This window comes from Garra rufa, chromosome 3, assembly GCF_049309525.1.
Source record: "Garra rufa chromosome 3, GarRuf1.0, whole genome shotgun sequence".
Taxonomy (NCBI): Eukaryota; Metazoa; Chordata; class Actinopteri; order Cypriniformes; family Cyprinidae; genus Garra; species Garra rufa.
Window position 1 is genome coordinate 9,549,020 of NC_133363.1, and position 27,232 is coordinate 9,576,251.

The window sequence follows — 27,232 nt, forward strand, 5'->3', positions numbered from 1 at the left end:
TCAAGGCTATTAGAGGTTCAGTAACACCCTGAAACCGAGTTACACTACAGTGGTCAAGGTTTTCCAAGATGGAACAGGCCTTGCAAGGGTTGATCAACAAAGTTGAGTATTCCTTTTGTGCGTCAGGTGCAGAACCTGGCTTCAAAAAACATATGCATGAGTGCTGCCAGCATTTCTTTAAAGGTTGCAAAAGTAGAAGGTCAGCTTGTCAGTGCTCAAATCATATGCCGCACACTGCAACAAGTTGGTTTGCATGGGCGTCGTCCCAGAAGGAAGCCTCTTCTGAAGCTTGCATACAAGAAAGCCTGCAAACAGTTTGCTGAAGACAACCAGTCCAAGAGCATGAATTACTGAAACCATGTCCTGTGGTTTGATGAGACTATAAGATAAACTTGCTTGGTTCAGATGGTGTCCAGTATGTGTGGCGATGCCCTGGTGAGAAGTACCATGGAAATTTTGTCTTGCCTACAGTCATGCATGGTGGTGATAGCATCATGGTCTGGGGCTGCATGAGTGCTGCTGTTACTGGGGAGCTGCAGTTCATTGAGGGAAACATGGATTCCATTATTACTGTACATTCTGAAGCAGAACATGATGACTTCCCTCCAGAAACTAGGCTGAACGGCCGTTTTCCAACATGATAACGATCCCAAACACACCACCAAGAAGACAACTGCCTTGCTGAGGAAGCCGAAGGTGATGGGGTGGCCAAGTATTTCTCCAGACCTGAACCCTATTAAGCGCCTGTGGGGCATCCTCAAGTGTAAGGTGGAGAAGCACCATGTGTCTAACGTCTTGCGGCTCCGTGAGGAGTAGAAGAGGATCCCAGCAACAACCTGTGCAGCTCTGGTCAATTCCATGCCCAGGATGATTAAGGCAGTGCCAGATAACAGTGGTGCTAACACAAAATATTGACACTTTGGACAAGTTCACTTAGGGTGTACTCACTTTTGTTGCAAGCTATTTTGACAATAATGGCTGTATGTTGAGTAGGGGTGTAACGATATGCCTAGGTCACGATATGGTACGTATCGCGATATTGGGTTCACGATACGATACGTATCACGATATTTTGAACAAAAATTAAAGCATGAAACTGAAAATCTAACAACAGATTTATTTAAAAAAAAAAAAACAAATTTCAATAACTTTCTTAGTTTTACATACAAGGTCACATTTTAAGGTTTAATAAAAACCTTTTGTATTAAAATTAACAACTGATAAGGTCTGTCTGTCACTGATTTTTTTTTTTATATTTAACATGATAGTGATGAAATTGTCAAGATGTCAAATTCTTTAAACCTGCTAGCGATGCAAGATTCTATGTGTGTGCGAAACAGAGTCCTACCCGACGGGTGAACCGCTAAAACTGACGTAACGGTGGAATAATATTTATCTGTCAGGTGCAGTGCAGGTGACAGGCACGGGTATTTGCTCTTTGGACTCAATCCGGTACACGCTGACGCTGCTCTCAAACGGTCCCGTTTTGTGTTCACGCTCTGTCTGAAGACCGTTTAAAAGCCCTTTCACATGGGACGCGTCAAGCGGTGGAATCACTGCGCGGCTGCCGCTTTCTTTCATATTGAAAGTGTTTTGTATTCGAGCTGGTGTTCGTGACGCGGTCTCGGGGTTAACGTAGCTGCAAACTTTACTTTACAAAAACAAAATAAATGAAACGTAATATGTGTTATTTAAGTAATATGTGGCTACTATATGTGTTATTTGCTATTTGTCATTTTATGGGACAATGACTAGCGTAGTTTTCATATCAGACATAGTTTACTAAGACATTTTACACATAATTGTATTTTTTACCTGCGCAGGCTAGACTACACGCATTTTCTGGATTTTTTTCTTTATTTATAGCCTTTCTCCGTATTTTATGGATCATACAGCTCCCTTATAGCCTATTTTAAATTATCTTGATCATGTTTTCAACATTCCGACATGCGATTAGTGAAATGTGTTTTTGGTTGTTAATAAATCTGTGCGGTAACTGCTTAAATCGTGGCTGCTGCTCATAAAACGATTACAATGCATCTTCGGAGGTTCCTGTCGCGAAGAGCCATAAAAGCTTTAAGAAATGTTTGTTCCAATGTTTGACTCGAAAAGCGGGTGAGTCTGAAGCACGAAACTTTTAACATGCACCGTGACTGTAATAATGTTTTGTCTGTAATTTTTTTTTCTACCGTCGTACTGTCGTGTGACTGTAAAACCAAAATGCTGTCGGACGTGAAGACGGGGTATCTTTAATTTCAGTTTCAGCCGAACTCATGTTGCTCTACTAATATTCAGTTCAAATGATTTCTGCATCTGATTCTGCAATGAAAGCACAAGCAGCGCTGTTGCAGAGTAGGAGACGTCGGCAGCTCAACCAATAGGACTAGACTGTCGTCATATCGTAAATGTATCGTCATCACTCTACGATAGATATCGTAACATTTTTGCATCGCGAAATATCGTACCACGAAATATCGTTACATCCCTAATGTTGAGTAATTTTCAGGGGACAGTAAATCTATACTGCTATACAAGCTGCACATTGACTACTCTAGTTTAATTTCTATAGTATTGTCCCTTGAGAAGATACACTAAAATGGTTGCTGAAATGTGAGAGGTGTACTCACTTTTGTGACAAACTGTATATTATATGAGCTGTAAGGGATTAATTACATTTAATTTAGCTCAAAGGGAATCAAATATGATTCAATAGGGAATTTGAACAGAATCGCTGTTTTACGGCTGTTCAGAGTCGACCCGCGATTCATTAAACAAGCTGTGTAACAGAAACTCTGCAATGGATATTACAATCCAGAATATAGTTAAAACACTATATATTAGCACAGTAGCAAAATCGGCAGTTTAAGACATTAACTTGTAAGCACAAAACACAAGATACTTATCTTTTCTAATAAAAATATGATTTTATTGGATAAACCTAACACATACAAACTAATCTAACATAAACACACGCATTCACACAGGTTGCAGAAAGAGAAAGTGAGGAAAGAATGAGTTTAAAGGAATGCAAATATGAAGTCCCAAGTTTATAGCAATATGTGCAATTGCTTAGACCTGAACAACTATCAATCACTTAATTAACCCTCGTATTGAGTCTCTCAAAGAGGTTATTAAACTTTATCAAATGCACCAGTTCAGTGAGAATCTGGAGGTTGTACTTGCGTTGCCTTTGTATCGAGGGGATTCCTTTCGTGCATCTTTCCAAAAGGGGTTTCCCGGGGTTGCTGATTGGATGGGAGTTCGGTTGTCGTTGGACGTGAAGTCTTGGGTGTTGGCTTGAGGATGCGAGTTGTGCGCTGTTAAAGTTGAGGTCAGCGAAGACGTTTGGGTCGGTCGCGGCTTGCACAAAACTTAACTAGAACACGAAACTCTCAACGGAAAGAAATAAAAGAATTAAAGTAAAAGACAGGAGTGTGATGATCTCCTCATGTTTCCTTTAGAGGAGCACTTGGCATGCTGGCATGCAGCCGTAGAGAGCAAGGGTATGGAGTAAGCGCGTAAGAGAAGAGTAAGAGAGAGATTTGATGGTGTCCTGGGTATTTAACTCAGCTTTTGTACACATCCCAACTGGTGTCTTGACCAATTAGAACAATGTCCTAAGTCGAGGTACGGTTAGTTTCTCCTCCCAACCATAAATCACAATGTCATCTTATCAGTCCCACGGGTCCCAACTTTCCCGCTCTTGGCAAAGTTAAATTTGGACATGATTTCGATAACAAGACTAAAATACATATTACAAAGAATTGAATTATAGAAACATTTCAAGAATGCCATTTCAAGACCATGCATATCAAACACCAATATAAACCATTAAACTATTCAATAGTTATCAAAAGGGACATACACAATGAGTGATTAAAACATAATAGACAAATGTGTGGGTTACATAAATGATAGGAAATTATGCATAGAAATGATGAGTTGCTCATGAGTTCTTTTAGCATAATTTTAGGTGCATATATATATTTATCAATGGGCAGTTTTCTGGGAATGTGAGGGTCTGTTCTCTAAGCTGGGAGGTCAAAAGTTTAGGAAAGGGATCTCAGTCTTTTGTCCTCCGGGGGGGGAGTCCACCAACCAAACTCTAATGATCGTCATGTGATGTTCATGATGTGCATTTCTTTGACCATTAATCTTGGTTATTTGCCCCAAAGTTGACAATCTCCTTCCTTATCAACAAGTGTCCTCTTGTCTTAATGTTGCAAGTTCCTAGTTTAAAGCTTCTAGTTACTTGGTTGCTTCCAGCTAGCTGGCGCCAGGCTATCAAACGTCAGATTTATGACGGGGCCTCTTGTGGAATTTGAGTCTGTAGAAGTGTTTTAACTTCTAATCGAATCTCCTGAATTGTCTGATTCGCGCTGAGATCCTACAGAGCTATCTATGAAAAATATTTTGAGCATGTTGGGTCTGTGTTAGAAGTATTTTACTGCTAATGTGTTCTGTTGGAAGCAACTTGAGTTTGAGCTGAAATTGTTCTTTTAGTAGCAATTCATAAAATATGTATTAGTGCAGCTCTGCTTTCTATTTTATAACTACAAACTGCTGAATGTTAGCGCATGGCTGACGCTGCTAGATGTGGAAAGGTCACAAGCGACAGTCAAGCACAAAGGTCAATCATAGTGACATTGAAACGCAAACAAAACCGAGCGTCATACACAATGGGAGCATTATGTAAGGATATTGTTTCCGTGGAGCATTGTTTTTCCTCAGTATAATGTTCTTCAGAGCTTTTGTTTTCATTTCCATGTAGATCATTTTGTTTCCTTTATCTTTTTTTTTCCCTTCAGGTTTGCAAATCACCATCCTACAGCACTTTTTTATCCTTTTTTTTCTCAGGGGGTGGCTACTTTTTCATTAGATTGTGACAGATAATACTAGAGTTTCAAAAAACTGATGTTTTTCAATGTATTTTTTTATTTAGAATGGGTACAATATAAAATATACAGTGCAAGATTGTCACCACAATTGTCAAATACTAAATAAATATATATTATAAAGAGTTTTTGAAAAAATCACTACTTTGCCTTGAAGTGACCACAAACCATGTTATTCTCTAGTTGCATATATAGAGAGTTTGAATGGGGGAAAAGTCACACAAGACACAAGTTGGGTTGAATTTCAAAAAGAATTTGTTTCATTGTCAAATAGAAACTAGAGAAATAGGGAACAATAGAAAGAGAGAGGTGTGAAAGTTATGCCCTTGAAGCCACAAACCAGCCATCAGTAGTGAGAAAGAAACATGTGCGCACACATACATATACACAATGAAAACAACAAAACCAGCATATGTGGTTTGATATTTTGCTTGTTTGAGCCAACCTCAACCTCCTGTTTGAAATGATGTTAGAATGAAAAATAAAAAATCCCCAGCATTTGTGATGGGCAAATTGTTAGCTTTTTTTGTGTGTTTTTATTTTAGTTTTTTACAGTTGAGGTCAAAAGTTTACATACACCTTGCGGAATGTTAATTATTTTACCAAAATATGAGGGTTCATACAAAATGCATATTATTTTTTTATTTTTTATTTAGTATTGACCTGAAAAAGATATTTCACATAAAAGATGTTTACATATAGCCTAGAATCTAGACGCGCCCCTAGCGGCAGCAAATTACATTTGCTTCCAAGGGCAGTCTAGTAACTCTCCGTTCACTTGAGATTTCCAAAAATCCAAAATCGACCGGGCCAATCACGAGTCGGTGGGCGGGTTTAACATGATGACGACTGACCTGCGATCATAAATTCCGTCAGACGTTCTCTGGTTCCGTGAATTACGCGTGAGAGATAGAGCGATGGCTGCTGCTAGCGAACAACTTTGCCTCGAATCGGCTTTGGCCGCCACTCTGAAAGACTTAAAGTTAAGCTTTTCTCTGAGAAAAGAACAAGAAACTGCACTGAAGTCGTTCCTACAAAAGAAGGATGTATTTGGAGTTGACTATGTCACCTTCTTCGTTGCTCTGATTGGTTGTAGCGCTATCCTATTGCGTGGAGTGGGAGTTTGAAAGACAACCGTTTATCCCACCCCTCCGGTTGAGCCTTGTCTATGGAGAGTGCCCAGACCCTACATTTATGTGGGTCTGGCTTGTCAGGCTAGTTTACATACAGTCCACAAGAGAAAATGTTGAATTTATAAAAATGACCCTGTTTAAAAGTTTACATACACTTGATTCTTAATACTGTGTTACCTGAATGATCCACAGCTGTGTTTTTTTTTTTTGTTTTTTTTTTGTGATAGTTCATGTCCCTGTGTTTGTCCTGAACAGTTAAACTGCCTGCTGTTCTTCAGAAAAATCCTTCAGGTCCCACAGATTCTTTGTTTTTTTCAGCCTTTTCAACAATGACTGTATGATTGTAAGATCCATCTTTTCACACTGAGGACTCATATGCAGCTATTACAGAAGGTTTAAAATGCTTACCAATGCTCCAGAAGGAAAAACTATACATTAAGATTCGGGGGTGTAAACTTTTGAACAAAATGAAGGTGTACATTTTTCTTATTTTGCCTAAATATCTTTTTTTTTTTTCATTTAGTACTGCCCTTCAAAATCTACAGAAGATACTTACATGTATCCCAGAGGACAAAATAAGTTAACATTTAGCCTGATATTCAAATTCAAAAGTTTTCACCCCCCAGCTCTTAATGCATTGTGTTTCCTTCAGACACATCAACAAGTGTTTGAACCTTCTGTAATAGTTGCATATGAGTTTGAGTGCATATGAAATGGTGCACGCTGTGTTCCCAGATGAACGTTATAATACATCTAAACAAAAATGTTTCAGACGCTCCACACATGAAATTCATAACTTGCAAATATTAAACCTGCATCGCATATGTTAATTTAATTTAATTGTAGCGTTGGTTAAATTACAATAGAAATATGCTTTATTATGGTTTTTTATTTTAATTTTTAAGGATTTTTTAAAATCGAGTACTCAAATTAAAGAATTGTGGCAGCCCTAGTCTGTTTAGTACAGTTTTGTACTTTTTCAAAATTTTAATATTTCAATACAATTAAGCAATTCTTTTTTACACGTGTTTACCTGATAAAAGAACAACAGTAAAGGCATGAGCACAAATGGTGTAAGATCATCAATGTAAACGTATTCAGTGTCATTTTCCTTTTGTACCCTCTGTTCTCTGACATGTTTCATTATCAGGGGAAGACCAACCGTCTCTTTGTTTGACCCTCACAGAGTCCCCGCTGAAAGGAGATGACAATCAGCTAGATCGATCTTTTGCCGACTCGTCCTTGTTCAACCACTGGGGCCAGGATCTGGGACCAGAGAGCCGCAGAGTGGCCCTCAAAATGTTCCAGTATTACGGCTACAACGGTTACCTCAGCGACCGCCTCTCCATGGACAGACCCATCCCAGACTACAGACCTGAAGGGTGAGCATCTGACAGTCCAGCCTTGAGACTGCCTGCCTGTCTGTCTGTCTGTCCTTTACTCTCTGTCACAGCATAAATCAATGTTTGTGCAGTCAGCAGATGCCCTGTGTTCATTCCTCACTGAAATATGGTATTATGATGGTATTTTGATATATACCCATGGCATTTTCTCAGGGGAGACAAACAAGAGCAGTGTGTTCTCAAAAACAAATTCGGATGAGGAAATTAGTGCCTTCCTTTTGTCTCCTCATGTTCACCACACACCACTGATATCATACTTATATCATTATATATACTATATAATGGTTACTACTGTATATTCTTGTACCATGATATTTGTAATGTACCTCAAGGTACACTACATTTTTTACATCTTGAAAAGCGTTTCTTGTGCTTACCAAGGCTACATTTATTTGATAAAAAAATAGAATAAAAAAGTATAAAACATGATGAAATAAATTTACAATTGAACATTTCCTATTAAAATTAATGTATTGCTCATTTGGTGCTCAATAAACATTTCCTATTATTATAAATGTTGAAAACAGTTTAATCTACCTAATATTTTAAGACAATAATGATACACTACCATTCAAAGATCGTTTTATTTTTTTGTAATTATTATTATTATTATTATTAGTAGTAGTATTATTAGTATTATTATTATTATTAGTATTATTATTATTTTATTATTTTTTTTATATAAATGTTGAAAACCAATATTTTAGATAGTTTTTTTTTTAAACAGGAATCCAGGATTCTTTCCTGAACAGAAAGTTCATAAGAACAACATTTATTTAAAAAAAAAAATAATAATAAAATATATATATATATATATATATATATATATATATATATATATAAATATATATATGATCAATTTAATGCAATCTTGCTTAATAAAAATATTATAATTTGTTTTTCTTGATTAATAATCTTAGTGTATCATGATTTCCTCACCACCATTCGCAGATTGGGATAAGTAAGATTATTAATAAAGAAAAAAAATATCTATATTTTTATTAAGCAAGGATGCAATTGATCATAAATATATATACATATTATTTTATTTTATTTTTTAAATAAATGTTGTTCTTATGGACTTTTTTTCATATCACAGTCTCCATAAAAATATTAAGTAGCAAAAAGGTTTTCCGCTGAAATTTTAGCGGAATAAATAACATTTTTACATATATTAAAATAGAAAAAAATTACAGTTTTTGCTGTGTTTTTGATCAAATGCATGCAGTGTTGGTGAGCATAACAAACATATCTCAAAAACATAGTAGTGTGTAAAATACTGCAGAAAATGCTACCATTTCAGTAAGAGAACTGTAAATGAAAACGTTTTTTTTTTTTTTTTTTTTACCGTCTGTTATGGGTTGAGAGCATATAGCAACATACGGTTTACACCAACGACTCTGTTTTGACAGGCTTTGAAAGAGGTGTGTTTGGAAAAACATAATTACTCCATAGCCTGTAATTACTGGATGTGTCTAGCTGGCAGCAACATAAAGAACTCCTTCACATCTGATCACATCTGTTCTTTTCTCTCCGTGAAGCCAAATTGCTATTGAGTACTTGGGTCTGAAAACCTCCAAAACCCACTTGTTATAAACTCCAGTCTTCCAAGAACATCAAAACATTACCTATCATTGTTGAAGTCCACCGTATTTACCAAAAAGGTCCTGTTCGTCTAATTGTCTTCTGTTAGTATTTCCTAACGATTTCCACGTAACGGAAACAGAACAGGGCCTGAAACTGAAGATGAAGTCATGTTTAAATAAATGGTCAGCAAAGAAGTTGCCTCACCTTCTGAAAATGCTGATTGTAAACCTCAGCAGGTCTAAATATTATATGTGCTGTTTTATTTACTATAAATTTTGCATGAGGTTTGCAGTTTTGCAACTCTGTTACTCAAAACAGTTTGGTTATTAAATACATTCTAAATACATTTTAAATCCTGAATTGTGTGATGATGTTATTTTGCCAATAATTATTAAAAAAATAAATAGTCAACATTTAAAAACGTTTTAAAAGTAAAAAAAAAAACAACTACAAATAACTTTTACCAGTAGGTGGCTGCAGGGCTCCACTATTTGCTATTTGCTATTTGACCACCTGAAAGATATTTTTTCACAAGTTTTTTTTTTTTTCAGTTGAATTCATATCTACAGTACAGACCAAAAGTTTGGACACACCTGAATGAGAAGGTGTGTCCAAACTTTTGGTCTGTACTGTATATATACAAATCCCAATTAAGATTTGTGTTTTAAAACTAAAAGGGCATAAATCTGAACACTATTCATGGAGATGCCTCTACACATTAACATTTGTGCTCCTTTGTTTCATCTGATCCTGCAGGTGCAAAAACATGTCTTACCCGTCCAACCTTCCGCAGGTTAGCATAGTCTTCATCTTTGTGAACGAGGCGCTCTCAGTCATTCTGCGCTCCATCCATTCGGCCATGAACAGAACTCCGCGTCACCTGCTCAAAGAGATCATACTGGTAGATGACAACAGCAATAATGGTAAGTTTACACTCAGTACAAAACACTTAACATGTTTTCTCGATTGTGGTGAATGTTCTTAATGTGAAGCATTGGCGTGTCAACTTCTTGTGAGACTGGAACAAAGCAGTGGCAACCTCATGCATTTCTTATTAGTGCTCTCTTGTGTTGGACTAACTAGTTCTCAGTGTGAGGCTTATAGTCTTAATAATTACTGCTGTTTGGCTTCTCAACATTCTGTCTTCAATCTAATCCCTCCGTCTGCTTAATTAGCCGCTCTGCTCATTGGATTAAAGTGACTAGTTACAGAATACTAATCAGCTGAAAACTGGGGAATATTTATCCCAGAAAAGATTAAAACCAAGAAACGTGATGAATTACTCTGTTTTCATGACACCGTGCACCTCATGTTCAGGACTATTGTTGCATGTAGCAGGTTTGTTTGCTGGCCTTTTTCCTCATTATTACTTTAATTTCCACTAATTTGGTGCTGCAGGTAGAGCGTTAATTGTCAGACTGATGAATGTGTCTCCTGTTATATTTTTATAATAATCCAATGAAAGGTCGGGATAATAATTGATCCTGTATTTCAGCAAATTATCCTGTATTTTGTGTATTTATGGCATTCATTATCAAATATTGTCAACATTGGAAAAAAAAATCTGAATTATTCTGTTCAATTTATTGTTAATTCCATAAATTTACATCTGCATCCTAACTCAAGCTAATACTACAGTCAACACAAGCTACTGTCAAATGTGCATTCCTAACAGACCCCCCCCCCCCAAAAAAAAAAAAAAAATGATAAAAAAAAAATCAAGCAATATTATTAATATTGCAGCCTGCTCTGCAAAACTCTGTGCAGAAACTAAGAAATTATTTTTTCTATTAATTAAAAAGTGTTTGTTCTGGTCATAAAAAGTAAACCACAATTAATTAAATTAATAAGCAAAAGGTACCTGTAGGAACTTTTTTCGCAAGACGAATTTTTAGTTTTGTTTCCCCCTGGAACAGATGAATGTATATATGGTACGTTTTATGTGACGTTGGTTTTGTACGTGTCCCTGCAGTTCTGATTTGAAATGTTCGTTGAGTGGTGTTATAGCTCTAATGCTACATGATGTTTTAAAATTATGTACCAAATGCATTATACCTAAACCTACCCGATAATATCAAAGAAAGCAAATGTGTTGTAAAAATTGAGGTAAAAAAATGATTAATCCCTTGCCGATTTTGTATGTTTGCCCACTGACAATGAGATGATCAGTCTATAATTGTAATTGTAGGTTTATTTGAACAGTGAGAGACAGAATAACAACAAAAAAATCCAGAAAAACACATTTCAAAAAAGTTATAAATTGATTTGCATTTTAATGAGTGAAATAAGTATTTGATCCCCTATCAGTCAGCAAGATTTCTGGCTCCCAGGTGTCTTTTATACAGGTAACATGCTGAGATTAGGAGCATAACTGTATAAATGTATAAACTGTATTAACTGTATAAAAGACACCTGTCCACAGAAGCAATCAATCAAAAGAAGCACATTCCAAACTTTCCACCATGGCCAAGACCAAAGAGCTGTCCAAAAATGTCAGAGACAAGATTGTAGACCTACACAAGGCTGGAATGTACTACAAGACCATCGCCAAGAAGCTTGGTGAGAAGGTGACAACAGTTGGTGCGATTATTCACGAATGAAAGAAACACAAAATAACTGTCAGTCTCCCTCGGTCTGGGGCCCCATGCAAGATCTCACATTGTGGAGTTTCAATGATCATGAGAACGGTGAAGAATCAGCTCAGAACTACACAGGAGGATCTTGACAATGATCTCAATGCAGCTGGGACCATAGTCGCCAAGAAAACAATTGGTAACACACTACGCTGTGAAGAACTGGAATTCTGCAGCCCCCCTGCTTATAAAAAATACATGTACAGGCCCGTTTGAAGTTTGCCAATGAACATCTGAATGATTCAGAGGAAAACGGGGTGAAAGTGTTGTGGTCAGATGAGAACAAAATCAAGCTCTTTGGCATTAACTCAACTCGCCATGTTTGGAGGAGGAGGAACGCTGCCTATGACCCCAAGAACACCATCCCCACCGTCAAACATAAAGGTGGAAACATTATGCTTTGGGGGTGTTTTTCTGCTAAAGGGGACAGGACAACTGCACCGCATCAAAGTGAACCTTGGGTGAGAACCTCCTTCCTTCAGCCAGGGCATTTAAAATGGGTCATGGATGGGTATTCCAGCATGACAATGACCCAAAACTCACAGTCATGGCAACAAAGGAGTTGCTCAAGAAGAAGCACATTAAGGTCCTGGCGTGGCCCAGCCAGTCTCCAGACAATAATCCCATAGAAAATCTGTGGAGGGAGCTGAAGGTTCGAGTTGCCAGATGTCAGCCTCGAAACCTTAATGACTTGTAGAGTATCTGGTAAGAGGAATGGGACAAAATTAAAGAAAATCCCCCCTTGGATGTGTGAAAACCTGGTGGCTAACTACAAGAAACGTCTGACCTCTGTGATAGCCAAAAAGGGTTTTGCCACCAAGTACTAAGTCATGTTTTGCGAGGAATGAAATACTTATTTCAGTCATAAAAATAAATTTCAAACTTTTTTGAAATGCGTTTTTCTGGATTTTTCTGTTGTTATTCTGTCTCTCACTGTTCAGATAAACCTACCATTAAAATTATAGACTGATCATTTCTTTGTCAGTTGCCAAACATACAAAATCAGCAGGGGATCTTATTATTTTTTCCCTCACTATACGTCCGGAAGGCGAAACATATGGAGTTGTAATCTGTGTATGAACTGTGTATGAAAACAATTACAAGTGCTCGCTGTTTTTCTGTCTCTAGTGTTGATTTCTGTTGGAAACTGCAGTGATATGTACTTATTATGTATTTCACATTGGGCGAAAAAGTTCCCACAGGTGCTTTTTGGTCATGAGATCAGAGCTTCACAGAATCATCTGCAAGGATGTTAAAACAGCTCTGCAGAAATGTATGTGCATAGATGAATGCTGCTGAGTCATCTAAAGTTTCTGCTATATTTTTCTAATATTTTTTTTATAAATGAATGTGTCATCCTTAAACATATTTTTTTTTTCTCTCAAACCCCAAACAAGCAAAAAACATGCTGTCTTTGACATTTTGCTGGTGTCATTCCATCCTGGGTGTGAGGGCATAGTGTGTCAGCCGACACTGATTTACTTTTGTCATTACTGCTAGAATTGGTAGTCTTATCAGCACTAACTGTTGTCACCCCTACGGCTCTATGGAGGCTGCCAAGTCCTTTCAGTTGTGAGTATTATCTCTCGGCATCACTTCCTAATATGAGAGCCACTTCTGGGTTCAGCTTACAATTTATTCTAGTGCTGCAGACACCATGACCGACATGAAGAGAAATAGGGTAAAGTGACCCAGATGATTCCTCACTAATTGTGCCATTTTGAGGACCAGCGGCCAGCTCTCTCTCAGCTAGGCTAATCTTGTGAGTCCTGACAGCTTTATCTTTACATTCATGGATGAAAGTTGTGAAGCGGCCACTCAACATGATACTTTATGTCAACAGTGGGACCGACAGAGAATCTGTCAACCTTCAGCGAAGGCCAAAGAAAATTAAATCTCACTCTCCTCAAAACCCGAGAATGAGCTGACAAAATTTCTTTGCCTCTGCAGTGGACAAATGATGAATAACCACCTTATCAGAGAGAGAGAGAGAGAGAGAGAGAGTGAGAGAGAGATGACTGAAAAAAAGAACAAAGAATGTCCTTACTTGGCATTTTGGTGAGAAAAATATCTAAATATATCCTAAAATAAATTTACTTGAGTAAAAATGGCTTAATTTAGACTTATCTTAAGAAAATATATCTTTAGGTAATTTATTTTTGTAGACAATAAATTACCAAAAAAAAGCTGTATAAGCAGAATTGCATGCAAGAATAAAACTTGTTTTCAGATAATACATACTGAACAGTTGACCAAAAATTAACATTTGCTGAAAAATATCCATACTCTGGCCATCCAAGATATAGGTGAGTTTATTTCTTAATCTGAACCGATTTGGAGCAATTCAGCATTACATCACTTGCTCACAACATGATACTTTATGTCAACAGTGGGACCGACAGAGAATCTGTCAACCTTCAGCGAAGGCCAAAGAAAATTAAATCTCACTCTCCTCAAAACCTGAGAATGAGCTGACAAAATTTCTTTGCCTCTGCAGTGGACAAATGATGAATAACCACCTTATCAGAGAGAGAGAGATAGAGAGAGAGATGACTGAAAAAAAAAGAACAAAAAATGTCCTTACTTAGCATTTTGGTGAGAAAAATATCTAAATATATCCTAAAATAAATTTACTCGAGTAAAAATGGCTTAATTTAGACTTATCTTAAGAAAATATATCTTTAGTTAAGGTAACTTATTTTTGTAGACAATAAATTACCAAAAAAAAAAGCCATATAAGCAGAATTGCATGCAAGAATAAAACTTGTTTTCAGATTATACATACTGAACAGTTGACCAAAAATTAACATTTGCTGAAAAATATCCATACTCTGGCCATCCAAGATATAGATGAGTTTACATCACAGCATTACATCACTTGCTCACTAATGAATCCTCTGCAGTGAATGGGTACCAACCAAACATGCAGCCAAAGGAAGTGCCACAGTACTTCTTGTATGGCTGTCTTGGCTGGCTATTGTAGGTTTTGAGCTGTTAGAAGCATTGATGAATTGATTTCATGAATGCTGTATTATATTGGTTGAGAGCTTCACATTCAGTTCAATACAGCTTAGCTGTCCCAGCTCCTGGAGTCCATATTGACGACACAAAGATTAAATTATTCTCTTACTTGAGCAGGGATAATAAGGATGTCTTCCAGCAGGCAAAGCAGGTTTCCTCACAAAACCTGAGCAAACTTTCATGTACGATTGGATCTCAATTAGATTGACAAAGACAGATTGTTTTACGATAGATGTACTAAATTGAGGTGTTTATGTATATGTCACGTTACAGATGAGGTCAGGGTCCAAAATGCAGGGAAGGTAATTTTAATTAAACAATAAACAAACAAACAAACAAAAGGCCAACACGGCACAACACGACTTGAAAATAAAAAGTAAACAGAACTAAAACACGAGCAAGGAAAACAGAGATCAGGAGCGTGAGAAACAGACATACGAAGACAATGCAGCCAGCATAAGAAGTGAGAGATGAGCAGCTTTAAAGTCTGTATAATAGTGAACAGGTGTGAGTTGAGACGAGTGTAACGATCACAAGACAGGTGTATACAATCAGGGAAGTGCAGTGCAAGGGAAGGGGAAACAGCGACCTCAGGTGGCTGAGGGAAACCCACAGCCCAGAGTCATGACATTACCCCCCCTCTAGGGAACGGCTTCCAGACGTTCCCCCACGAAAATATAAAAAAGAAAAATCTGGAGGAAGGAGGAACGGGGGAAGGTGAACTAGGGGGAGGGACGCCGGGCCAGGTCCGTGCAGTGAGTGAGCGCTCACCGCCGCTTCAGGCACAGAGTGAGCGATCACCGCCGCCTCGGGAGCATTGTGAGCGGTCACCGCCGTGCCAGGCACAGAGTGAGCGGACGCCGCCATCTTGGGAACATCGCAAGTGGTTGCCGCTGCCTCGGACACCGAGTGAGCGGACGCCTCCACCTCGGGAACATCGCCTGCGGTCACCGCCGCCTCGGGAAGAACGCTAGCGGACACTGCCGCCTCGGGAACATCACTAGCGGTCGCCGCCACCTCAGGAGTCCCGCAAGCGCGCTTCTGCGCTACCGCCATTCCACGGAAAAGCACCTCCGCCCTCGCCGCAAAGTAGGAGCGCTCCCGCGCAGCCTCGGCACTATAGGCGTCCATCGCCGCCAGACAAGCGTAGATGGTTTCAAAGCGAGCGGCCGACGCCGCCTCGAAGGACATCTCTCCCGCTGGACCCACTGTAGCTGTCTGCATTCTGTCACGTTACAGATGAGGTCAGGGTCCAAAATGCAGGGAAGGTAATTTTAATTAAACAATAAACAAACAAACAAACAAAAGGCCAACACAGCACAACACAACTTGAAAATAAAAAGTAAACAGAACTAAAACACGAGCAAGGAAAACAGAGATCAGGAGCATGAGAAACAGACATACGAAGACAATGCAGCCAGCATAAGAAGTGAGAGATGAGCAGCTTTAAAGTCTGTATAATAGTGAACAGGTGTGAGTTGAGACGAGTGTAACGATCACAAGACAGGTGTATACAATCAGGGAAGTGCAGTGCAAGGGAAGGGGAAACAGCGACCTCAGGTGGCTGAGGGAAACCCACAGCCCAGAGTCATGACAGTATACTTCTCATCCAGATGACATTTTATTATAGATATCCAGGGTGTGGACCATTTTGAACTGAGAATTTAAATGTTAATAAGTAGAAATAAAATTATTTTAATTTCAAATGCATTTTTACCAGAAAAGAAAGGCGAAAATAATAGCTTGAAGTAAAGTTCAAGTATATTTTTATGTATATTGCATTTAGTAAGTATACAAATTTCAATCTTGTGTACTAGTGGTAGACTATTTCAATACTCATTGAGACAAAATTGGCCCACTTTTTAGTATTTAAAAGTATAGATTAAGTATAACAGTAGTAAACTTTGAGTACACTACTAGTTTCTTTAAGTATACTACTATGTCCCTATTTAGGTATAATTTGTATATATATGTTGTTATATGAATATCTGAAGATACAAAACATCAAAAGAAAGAACAGGGTATCTGCAAACAATTTATCAACACATGAATGTTGGTAAGTTTCATAAATAAAAATTTGAAAAAAAAAAAAAAAAGCTGAAAAAAAAAAACTTTGAATTGGATTCAGAATGATAATGAAAACATTGATGGAGTCGATCAACACGCCAAAGCTTGACAATCATTATTACCTCTTCATGGGTCAACATTTTATTCCATAATGTTACACAGTTTTGAAGCTGTTTTATGTCTGACGATTGTGTTAGATTACATGTAGAAGCATATGTTGTTTTGGTTTCTTCTTCACCTGTGTTTTGGAAATGAAAGTATACTTTGTTAATTTTTCTACTTTTCTATTTTTAAGTACGAATAGCACACTTGAATAAACTTCTTTTTCATAGGGGTTGTTGAAAAGTTTCAATAACTTTAAAGTCTAATGGTTTATATGCCTTATATTTATGAAATTAAATATAAAAATGTACTTAAGTGGGTCAAAGAAGCACTTTAAAATTAAACTAGTTGTATTTAAAACAAATTTAAACTATAATGCATAATCATTTATTTGCAATTAAGTGTCTGTAAACATGACATTCAGTTCATACTTAAGTATAAAGTGCATTTATTTCAGTAAGTAGTCTTTTAAAAGTATGCTAAAGTGTACTTGATTTTTTTTTTTTTTTTTTTTTTACAATGAATAGATAGATCCTGCAAGAAATATGGCTGCCAGTTTAGGTCAGTTTAACATCAACTTAATTAAACTGAATTAAAATGTCTCTTCAAAAGCTTGACACCCAGTGAGATTGCTTAGAGACCTTCAGCTTGTCAGTCTTCCTTTATATTATCATGTTTTAATAGCTAACAGTAGATTCAGTCAAGCTTAATGTTTTGTATTGACTGAAACAAGAAGTGCACTTGAGATAATGGTGATGAAAGATTTATGCTTTCAGTCATGAGCAGCTCTGAGATAATGGACCTGTTATCCTTTGTTTTATTATGATAGCATCTTCACCCGTTCTTCCAATCAATTGCTATTTGTTCGCGTATGTTAATCAGTCATCTTCGACAGAGATGAAAGTTTTGCTCTAATAAGCTTTGACGAAAGTTTTTGGTGAGGTTGAGGATAGAGGGATTTTCGCTGTCAAATAAAATCAGAAGACAGATTTAATTTAGTGTGTCCCGGTTCAATCATAAAACTCATATTTGCAGGCGGGGGTAAAGCATTAGAGCAATTTGTAGAGCCACAAGCTGTTCATATCCAATGTTCTCAGGCTTTTGAAAGAGACATTCTCTTCACGTTCACTCGTGCAATTCCACAATCTCAGTGATCGATGAGAGACGCCGTTCGCTCAAGGATAAACTCTATAGGCATGAGCTTGGCTGAGCACAACATCCCACTCAAGGGCAAGGTGAATTACATTGCAGCTATAAGAAAAGTGACCTTTAGCTTCTGTCATACCTGTGGCTGGTGTCAGGATCATTAAAGGATAACTATTGCCAAAATGCAACCTGGGCTGTTTTTTTTTACTGTAAATGAGACAAACTTTTATCTAAAAGCATAATTATGACAAACGAGCCATTTTTGAGATTGACCGTGATTTCATTTTGTTGTCAATTGCCGGTGAATGGGAGTACTAAGGGCATAACTTTGAGCGCATCAAAATCGATATTTTTACAACAGTAAGAAGGCTCGACACACCATGAAACTTTGCTCGAAGTATCGCCTGGGTCTCTACACATGAACTCGAGCATTGAGAACATTGTTTGTGTACACAGAGTTTACTAAAAAGAAAGGTTTTGAACAACTCACTTACACAGTTTGGGTTTCCGCTCACAGCTGTCTTGCCAATCAAGAAGTGTCGTTCTCCGAGTGCGAATGAATGGACTCCATAGGACGAAATATTAGGCTTATATGAGGCTCTTTTTACAACTAGAAGGTTAATATTGTTTTTCACTTGCGACAAAACAACGAATTAGCCGTGCATTTATATGGAAATATGCTTTAGGAGCTATCCATCCTCGCATCGATGTCAGAGATCGACACTTCTTGACTGGCAAGATGGCTGCAAGCGGAAACCCAAACAGTGTAAGTGAGTTGTTCAGAACTTTTCTTTTTAGTAAACTCTGTGTACACAAACAATGTTCTCAATGCTCGAGTTCATGTGTAGAGACCCAGGCGATACTTCGAGCAAAGTTTCATGGTGTGTCGAGCCTTCTTAGTGTTGTAAAATTATCGATTTTGATGCGCTCAAATGTATGCCCCTAGTATTCCCATTCACCGGCCATTGACCACAAAACTAAATCACGGTCAATCTCAAAAACAGCTCGTTTGTCGTAATTATGCTTTTAGATATAAGTTTGTCTCATTTACAGTAAAGAAAACAGCCCAGGTTGCATTTTGGCAATAGTTATCCTTTAAGGGCAAGTAAATAGAGAAAAAACAGCTGTCAGATAACAATAGATATTGCAAGTTCAGTCATACTTTGCCTACTAGAATTTACAATACAGTACATACTATCATCTCTTTCTATCCGAGATTTCAGTCTTTCACATCCACTGATTTATTTATTTATTTTTGTTGTAAATAAAATATTGTAGTATGTTTTACAAGACTATTCCAACTATTTCAAACTTTTAGAGCAATGTGGAAACTATCTATTCTATTCAGTGGTGTGTTGTAGCTTACTTGTGTGCTTTCTGCTATCTGTTTTTTTTTTTTTTTTCTATTCTAATCATTGTTATTCTTCTTCGTATTATTATTACTAAAAATTCACCCCTGCAAAACCTGGTTTCAAAATGTTGCCAAGTCTACCATATCTGATTTTTTGGGCCACCTATTTACATTCACTTTAGACAGGCCTAGTGTCCAATATTCGTGTTTACATTAATCTCCCAATTAAAGGAGCAGTTCACTTTTAGAACTTGGGGGGCACCATAGAAGTACATTATATGAAGAGAAATCCTGAAATGTTTTCCTCAAAAAATAATTTCTTTATGACTGAAGGAAGGAATACATGAACATTTTGGATGACAAGAGGGTGAGTAAATGATCTGTAAATTTTGTTCTGAAAGTGAACTCCTTTAAAACCATTCCACTGGCTTAAACAACAATGAGCTCAACGAGTGGCCCTTGAATTTTGGATGGACTTTTTCTTATTCATCTTTTCCAAAGTCGGCAAAAGTATACCAGAAAGCAAATAATTAAACAAAGAAAGCAAAAGAGGCTGTTTAAAGGCACACTCCACTTTTTTGGAAATAGGCTCATTCTCCAACTCCCCCCGAGTTAATAAGTTGAGTTTTACCGTTTTGAAATCCATTCAGCCGTTTTCCTGTTCTGGCGATATCACTTTTAGCATAGCTTAGGATAGATCATTGAATCCTATTAGACCAATAGCATCACTTTCAAAAATGACCAACGAGTTTCGATATCTGTCCTATTTAAAACTTGACTCTTCTGTAGTTATATTGTGTACTATTACCGGCGGAAAATGTAAAGCTGTGATTTTCTAGGCCGATAAGATTTAGAACTACACTCCCATTCCGGCGTAATAGTCAAGGAAGTTTGCTGCCATAATATGGCCACAGCAGATGGAATAATCACTCAGTGCCTGAAATTAGTTCCCAGCTAGGTTAGCATTTGCACATGTGCTGCGTGATATTACTGCGCCTGCTTCGGCCATGTTACGGCAGCAAACTTCCTTGACTATTACGCCAGAAAGGAAGTGTAGTTGCTAATCTTATCGGCCTAGAAAATCACAGCTTTACATTTTCCGCCGGTATTAGTCAAAATCAGATTTTTTTTCTGCCATTGTAAATTCAGCCTTTGTTTCAATGTAAATCCTACACCATTTCCGGAATTCCGGATTTTTCGACCTGAAAATGTGACCTATGTCACGTATTTGCGACCGTTCGCAAATGGCGGATGGCGAAGTATGATTGGACAGATCAACTGTCAATCAAGCTTGCTGCGCAGTGTAAGTTACCTCAGTCACTCTCGCGCTATAGTGGTATCATGACAAGAACATCGCCGGATCGGATGATCTGGGTATGTATTATTGCTTGTGTCTATACATAACCTATAAGTTACTAATTTGACTTTGTTGTCGATTGATTAGATGATCGATTTTGAGTGATTTTCCACTATGGCAGGATGTTTAAGCTGCATTAACATTAATTTACTTGCTAGCTATTAGGGATGCTCATTTCAGTTAATTTTCCCAACCGACAACCGCAAATCATTATCCGATTATTAACCGTTAACTGATAAGATGGTAAGTTAACACTTTTCAATAAGGTTCATTCAGCGCTGCCGCTCCCACCACGCGCATCACGCACTGTGCGTAGGGTACCGAGTGCTGAAGGGGGCACCAAAAAAATAGTCTAATGAAAAATCAATAATTATATTTTAATTATTATATTAAATATATAGCTCACTGAATCTGATGGCTGCAAATAGTTTCTCCTGGAATCTAGAGCGAGGGAGTGAGTGCGAGACCGCGTAGCGCGTACATGACAGAGGGAGAGAGAGCAAGAGACCGCACGTGTGTGCCTCATGAAGCACATGTAAGACAAACTCTACATTATCTAAATCAATAATTTGACACAAAATATTGATTTTAAAAGGAGTTTATTGATTTAAAAACAATTTGATCGGCGTGGGGGGGGGGGTTGTCTTAGTATATTTTCCTGCTTTTTTGTCCTTAGCCAATCACATGCCTGCATATAATTTCCATATAATGCAATTTTAAACTATTTGCATTTCTTCATCATATATGTAAAGGTACCATAACTTACATTCATTCAGTTAACCTGTGTTACTGTAGAATCTGTAAAAATCACGAACATAGGGTTTTATAATAGGGCTTTATAATGAGTTTATCTGAAAGTAGAGGGAAAACATACAAAAAAAAAAAAAAAAAATTCCAAAAACCATTTTCAATCAGAAATTGCTAGTAAACTTTACAAATAATTACTTAGAAACAGCAAGTAACACATCACATTTAAAAAGAATAGAAACACTGAAATAGTATTTTCTTGTAAAACGTACTACAATCCAAAATCTTTATTTTGAAAAATCATTTTTACAGTATAATAATAGGTATGGTTTGAAATTCAGATACTGGTAAAAAGGCATAGCAGGATTGACGGCACAACTTTGAATACTCACTTGTGAAGGGTTTAGGGGTCTGTGCCAAGAAAAAGAAAAAAAAATCCTTCCATGTGCACAAACTAATTTTCTACTCAATGAGCTGATGAGCCATTTCACTATATTACGCTGTTAAAAGGTTTTTAAAAACCTTTGTATACCACTGGGTCTTGTCTGGAGAGTTTTATTTTTTGAAGTCTTTGTGACCATTTATTTGTTTTAACAGCAACAGATAATTGAGTTGGTGGAATTAATTCTCTCCCTCTCCTGTGGCTACACCATCTGCGAAATCATCAAACATGTTTGTCATGCAAACTTAATAGAAAATCAATTTAGCTGCAGCAAACAGGGAATAAGACGATTAGGCCCTCGACTGGGTAAGCTGCACAAATCCTTGCCAAAAAATAACATGGTGGTACCATGAAACAGTCATGCTTTCAGTTGTATTACTGTACCATGCTTCTTTGTCATAAAGCATGGTACTTAATGATTACCATATGCATGTACTTGATATTGCCAATGTACAAACATGGCGGTTGCACTTTATTTTACAGTATGTGTACGAACTTGTACTTACAGTGTACTTAGTGCTCTTAAAAATAATGGTGATTAAGCAATGCCATAGAAGAACCATTTTTGTTTTTTTAAAGAACTATCTCTTTCTTACCTTTTTATAATCTGAAGAACCTTCTTTCACACAAAGAACCTTTTGTAAAACAGAAAGGTTCTTCAGATGTTAAAGGTTCTTTATGGAACCTTTTAGACAGAAAAGGTTCTTCTGTGGTGTTGTGAATCACCTTTATTTTTAAGTGTACCTACCTATATAATTATATTTTGTAATATAAGGTAATTTCATGGGGTAGGGGTAGGTTTAGGGGTAGGTTCAGGGTTAGTATCTTGTTATTGTAATTACTACATAGTAGGTACATGTAACAGAACTGTAAAATAAAGTGCTACCAACATGGAATTACCATTGTAGCAGTTCCCACAAAAATAATTCACATTGCATGCAGATTGACATCTCGAGAATGTTCTGAAGGAATATATTTAAAAGTTGCTGTCACATGTCTCCTTATGTTTCCTGTCTTTTGCCTTGTGTTTGCACTGTTGAGATTTGGTTTCTCCCTCTGTCTCCCCCTATCAGTTTGTATGATTTGGTTTAGTCCTGTGATTAGTCCTTGTTAAGTCATTATCTGTTTCACCTGTGTGTCTTGATTAGTTTGCTTTATAAGTCAGTCTTTGAGTTCAGTCCTTTGTCGGTCATTTAATGTCAATGCTCCTTAATGTAGTAAGTGTGTGGAAACCCCCTGTCTTTTTCCTTGGAAATCAAGATTAAAAGTATTCGTTATTTGACTTTGACTTTCGCCTCGTCAATCCAGCACCGGCTGTGACAGAATGACCGACCAAAACTGCAGTGCTGACGAACGCCTGTGGAACTTGAGGCAGAGCGGTCGGGAGTTGGAGCGGTATGTGGAGGATTTTATTGAGCTTTATCATCGGGTGAGCTTGCCCGACCCCTCTATTGGCATTGTGTTTCTGTTGGGGTTGGACAAGGATGTTATTCGTTGTACTCTCTCTGTCCATGATGTCCCATTTTTCGAGTTGGTTAGCATAATTCTCTATTTAAACGGCTCCAACTTTAAGAGGGAGCCAATAGAGTATTCCTGTCCTATCCAACGTCCAACTCCCTCAGAAGCACAATGCCTCGCACCAGCTCACCCAACGCCAATAGCCTCTACATACCGGTCCAACAGTTCAGACCGCCTGCCTCGCCCTGATATTTCGGCCAAGATGGCCGATGTTCCTGTTTCCCCGGCCAAGATGGTCGACAGAATGGACGATGTTGAAGAGGATTTGATTGACTGGCTTGGAGAGATTGTTCTGCCCAGCAGTCCTGAGTTCCCGCTGGTTCCGCCCAGCCGTCCTGAGTTCCCGCTGGTTCCGCCCAGTCGTCCTGAATCTCCACCAGTCTCATCCAGTCGTCCAAAATCCCCGCTGGTTCCGCCCAGCCTTCCTGACCCTCCAGTGTCCGCACCGCCAGAGCGCCCTCCAGTGACCGCACCACCAGAGCGCCCTCCTGTGACCGCTCGCCCAGAGCTAGCTCCTGCAGTGTCTCCGCTGGAGACGCCCAGCCCTCCTGAATCTCCGCTGGGGTTGTCCAGCCGTCCAGAGCCCACTCCTCAAGAGCGCCGTCCAGAGCCCGCTCCTCAAGAGCGCCGTCCAGAGCCCGCTCCTCAAGAGCGCCGTCCAGAGCCCGCTCCTCAAGAGCGCCGTCCAGAGCCCGCTCCTCAAGAGCGCCGTCCAGAGCCCGCTCCTCAAGAGCGCCGTCCAAAGCCCGCTCCTCAAGAGCGCCGCCCAGAGCCCGCTCCTCAAGAGCGCCGTCCAGAGTCTTCGCTGGTCCCGTCCAGCCGTCCAGAGCCTTCGCTGGTCCCGTCCAGCCGTCCAGAACCTTCACTGGTTACGTCCAGTCCTCCAGAGCTTCCGCTGGTGCAATCCAGCCTTCCAGAGCCTTCGCTGGTCCCGTCCAGCCGTCCAGAGCCTTCGCTGGTCCCATCCTGCTATCCAGAGTCTCAGCTGGTCCCATCCAGCCTTCCAGAGCCTCCGCTGGCCCAGCCCAGCCTTCCTGAGCCTCCGCTGGTTCCGCCCAGCCTTCCTGATCCTCCGCTGGTCCTGTCCAGCCTTCCTGAACCCCCACTGGTTACGCCCAGCCTTCCTGATCCTCCGCTGGCCCAGCCCAACTTTCCAGAGCCTCCGCTGGTCCTGTCCAGCCTTACAGAGCCCACTCTGTCAAACGGTCCTGCCAAACCCCTGAATTCCCCAAAGAAAATTTTGGGGGGGCGCTATATACCCCTAGCCAACGTGGCCGGGCCGAGGACGGAGGCCAAGGCCACGGGGGCTGCCCAGCCATGGCCACCTGAACTGCCTGTCCGGCCATGGTCTCCTGATCCACCATGGCCACCCGGACTGCCTGTGCAGCCATGGCCTCCTGACCCACCATGGCCACCCGAACTGCCTGTGCGGCCGTGGCCACCTGACCCTCCATGGCCACCCGAACTGCCTGTGCGGCCGTGGCCACCTGACCCTCCATGGCCACCCGAACTGCCTGTGCGGCCGTGGCCGCCTGACCCGCCATGGTCACTTGAACTGCCTGTCCGGCCGTGGCCGCCTGACCCGCCATGGCCATTCGAACTGCCTATCCGGCCGTGGCCGCCTGACCCGCCATGGCCACTCGAACTGCTTGTCCGGCCGTGGCCGCCTGACCCGCCACGGCTTCCTGTTCCGCCCTGGAGGCCTCCTCAACCCAGCAAGGTCCTGCCCCGTAACGGCCTCCAGGGCACCCGCCCCCCCTCCCTGGTGTTTCTATCACGGCGCGAGACGCGCCTACCGGGAGGGGGAGATAATGTCACATGTCTCCTTATGTTTCCTGTCTTTTGCCTTGTGTTTGCACTGTTGAGATTTGGTTTCTCCCTCTGTCTCCCCCTATCAGTTTGTATGATTTGGTTTAGTCCTGTGATTAGTCCTTGTTAAGTCATTATCTGTTTCACCTGTGTGTCTTGATTAGTTTGCTTTATAAGTCAGTCTTTGAGTTCAGTCCTTTGTCGGTCATTTAATGTCAATGCTCCTTAATGTAGTAAGTGTGTGGAAACCCCCTGTCTTTTTCCTTGGAAATCAAGATTAAAAGTATTCGTTATTTGACTTTGACTTTCGCCTCGTCAATCCAGCACCGGCTGTGACAGTTGCAGTCTTTACACCAGCCTTTTATGACATATATGTTGTATAGAAGGTGGAATCATGTCTGTCTTTATCCTTTTTACATCAACATCTACTGTTTTTTCAAGATCTTACAGTCCTTTCCACCACTTTCTTCTCTGAGAGCGAGAAAAAGGTGAAATTAAAAATAAATCATAGGAATTCAATTTAACGCATAACACATGAAGGACTCAAATGAAAACTTAATGACACTTCTTGATGGTTTGCATTATATATTCATGTGAGGCACCTTCATTTTGAATTGTTGCCAGATTGTTAAAGTTTCATTGATATTGTAGATCTTAGTAGGGTTGACATGGTGATTAACATTTATTAATGGGAATAAATAATCAAGATCACAAGTGAAAATGCTTCTATTTTTTCTATTTTTCAGATTTTGGTAGCCCAAAATAAATTTAACTAGCAAATATAAAAAAGAGCATTTTATTATCTAGAAAATTAGGAGTCGAAATGTCAGCCAAGAAACATTGTTCAAAACACAAATATCAAAGAAGGAATTTTATTTGTACTATTTACAGGGTAATTGCAGATTTTTTTTTTTAAATCAGTTTTAGTTCAAGTTCAAGGCTTTTTAAAACCCTTTTTAACACCTGCACAAACTAAATGAACACCATAAGAGTATGGTTGAATAATGTCTATGAAAACATAGTAAACCGTAAAATCATTTACAGTTCAGAGACAGGTTTTTACAAAAACAAAAGGTCCTATAAAATGATAAACATCTCATTTCATCCTTTAAACCATTTTAGGTAAAGGGATAAGTCAAACATATAAATGATTATATTAATTTAAAACATAAATATATATCTTGTTCTATTTTTCACAGTTTTAGAAGGCACATGAGCTTCTTTCATATTTACAACTGCGTGTTTGCTGTGTAAAACTGTGAATCAATTATTTTCATTGATCTGAACAAAAACAGCAGAATGGCTTATTGAAAATGCAAATTCATTTTCTGACACTAAGTGGGGCTTTTGGGATGGCAGATACAGTGGTTTTCCATATAGAAGACAGTAGGTTCCCTTCAGAGAGACATTCATATAAAAACAGCCACACCACGTTTTGACTTAAAGGAGAAGTGCACTTCCAGAACAAAAATGTACAGATAATGTCTTTAGCCCCAAGATGTTCATACCTTTGTTTCTTCAGTTGTAAAGAAATTATGTTTTTTGAGAAAACATTTCAGGATTTCTCTACATATAGTGGACTTCTATGGTGCCCATGAGTTTCAAAAAACTTTCAAAATGCAGTTTAAATGCAGCTTCAAAGGACTCTAAATGGTTACTTTCTAAAAAAAAAAAAAAAGAAAGAAAAAAAAATACAATTTATATACTTTTTAAACTCAAATGCTTGTCATGTCTAGCTCTGCTAGGTACTCCGGTTCAAGACAGTTAGGGAATGTTGAAAGACTCCCATCTCATTTAACTGCAAAAATCATCCTACATTGCTGTTTTACCTTTTTTTTTTCTTTGCACATTCACTTTGTAAACACATTCTGTACTTCTGCACTTCTGCAGACAAAACAAGACAAGCATTTGAGGTTAAGAAGTATATAAATTGTCATTTTTTTTTAAAATAACCGATTATTGTGCTAGATAAGACCCTTCTTCCTTCTGTGGGATCATTTAGAGCCCTTTGAAGCTGCATT

General features: G+C 38.9%; 1 protein-coding gene across 1 annotated transcript in view; it reads left to right on the forward strand.

Annotated features, from left to right (window-relative positions):
- galnt18b (UDP-N-acetyl-alpha-D-galactosamine:polypeptide N-acetylgalactosaminyltransferase 18b) overlaps positions 1–27,232 on the forward strand; it is a 148,934-nt gene that overhangs the window by 53,027 nt on the left and 68,675 nt on the right. Inside the window, exons 2-4 of the mRNA XM_073835761.1 lie at positions 7,215–7,410; positions 9,775–9,941; positions 23,507–23,711. Coding sequence (XP_073691862.1) covers positions 7,215–7,410; positions 9,775–9,941; positions 23,507–23,711 — 568 coding nt within the window. The remainder of the gene's footprint in view (positions 1–7,214; positions 7,411–9,774; positions 9,942–23,506; positions 23,712–27,232) is intronic.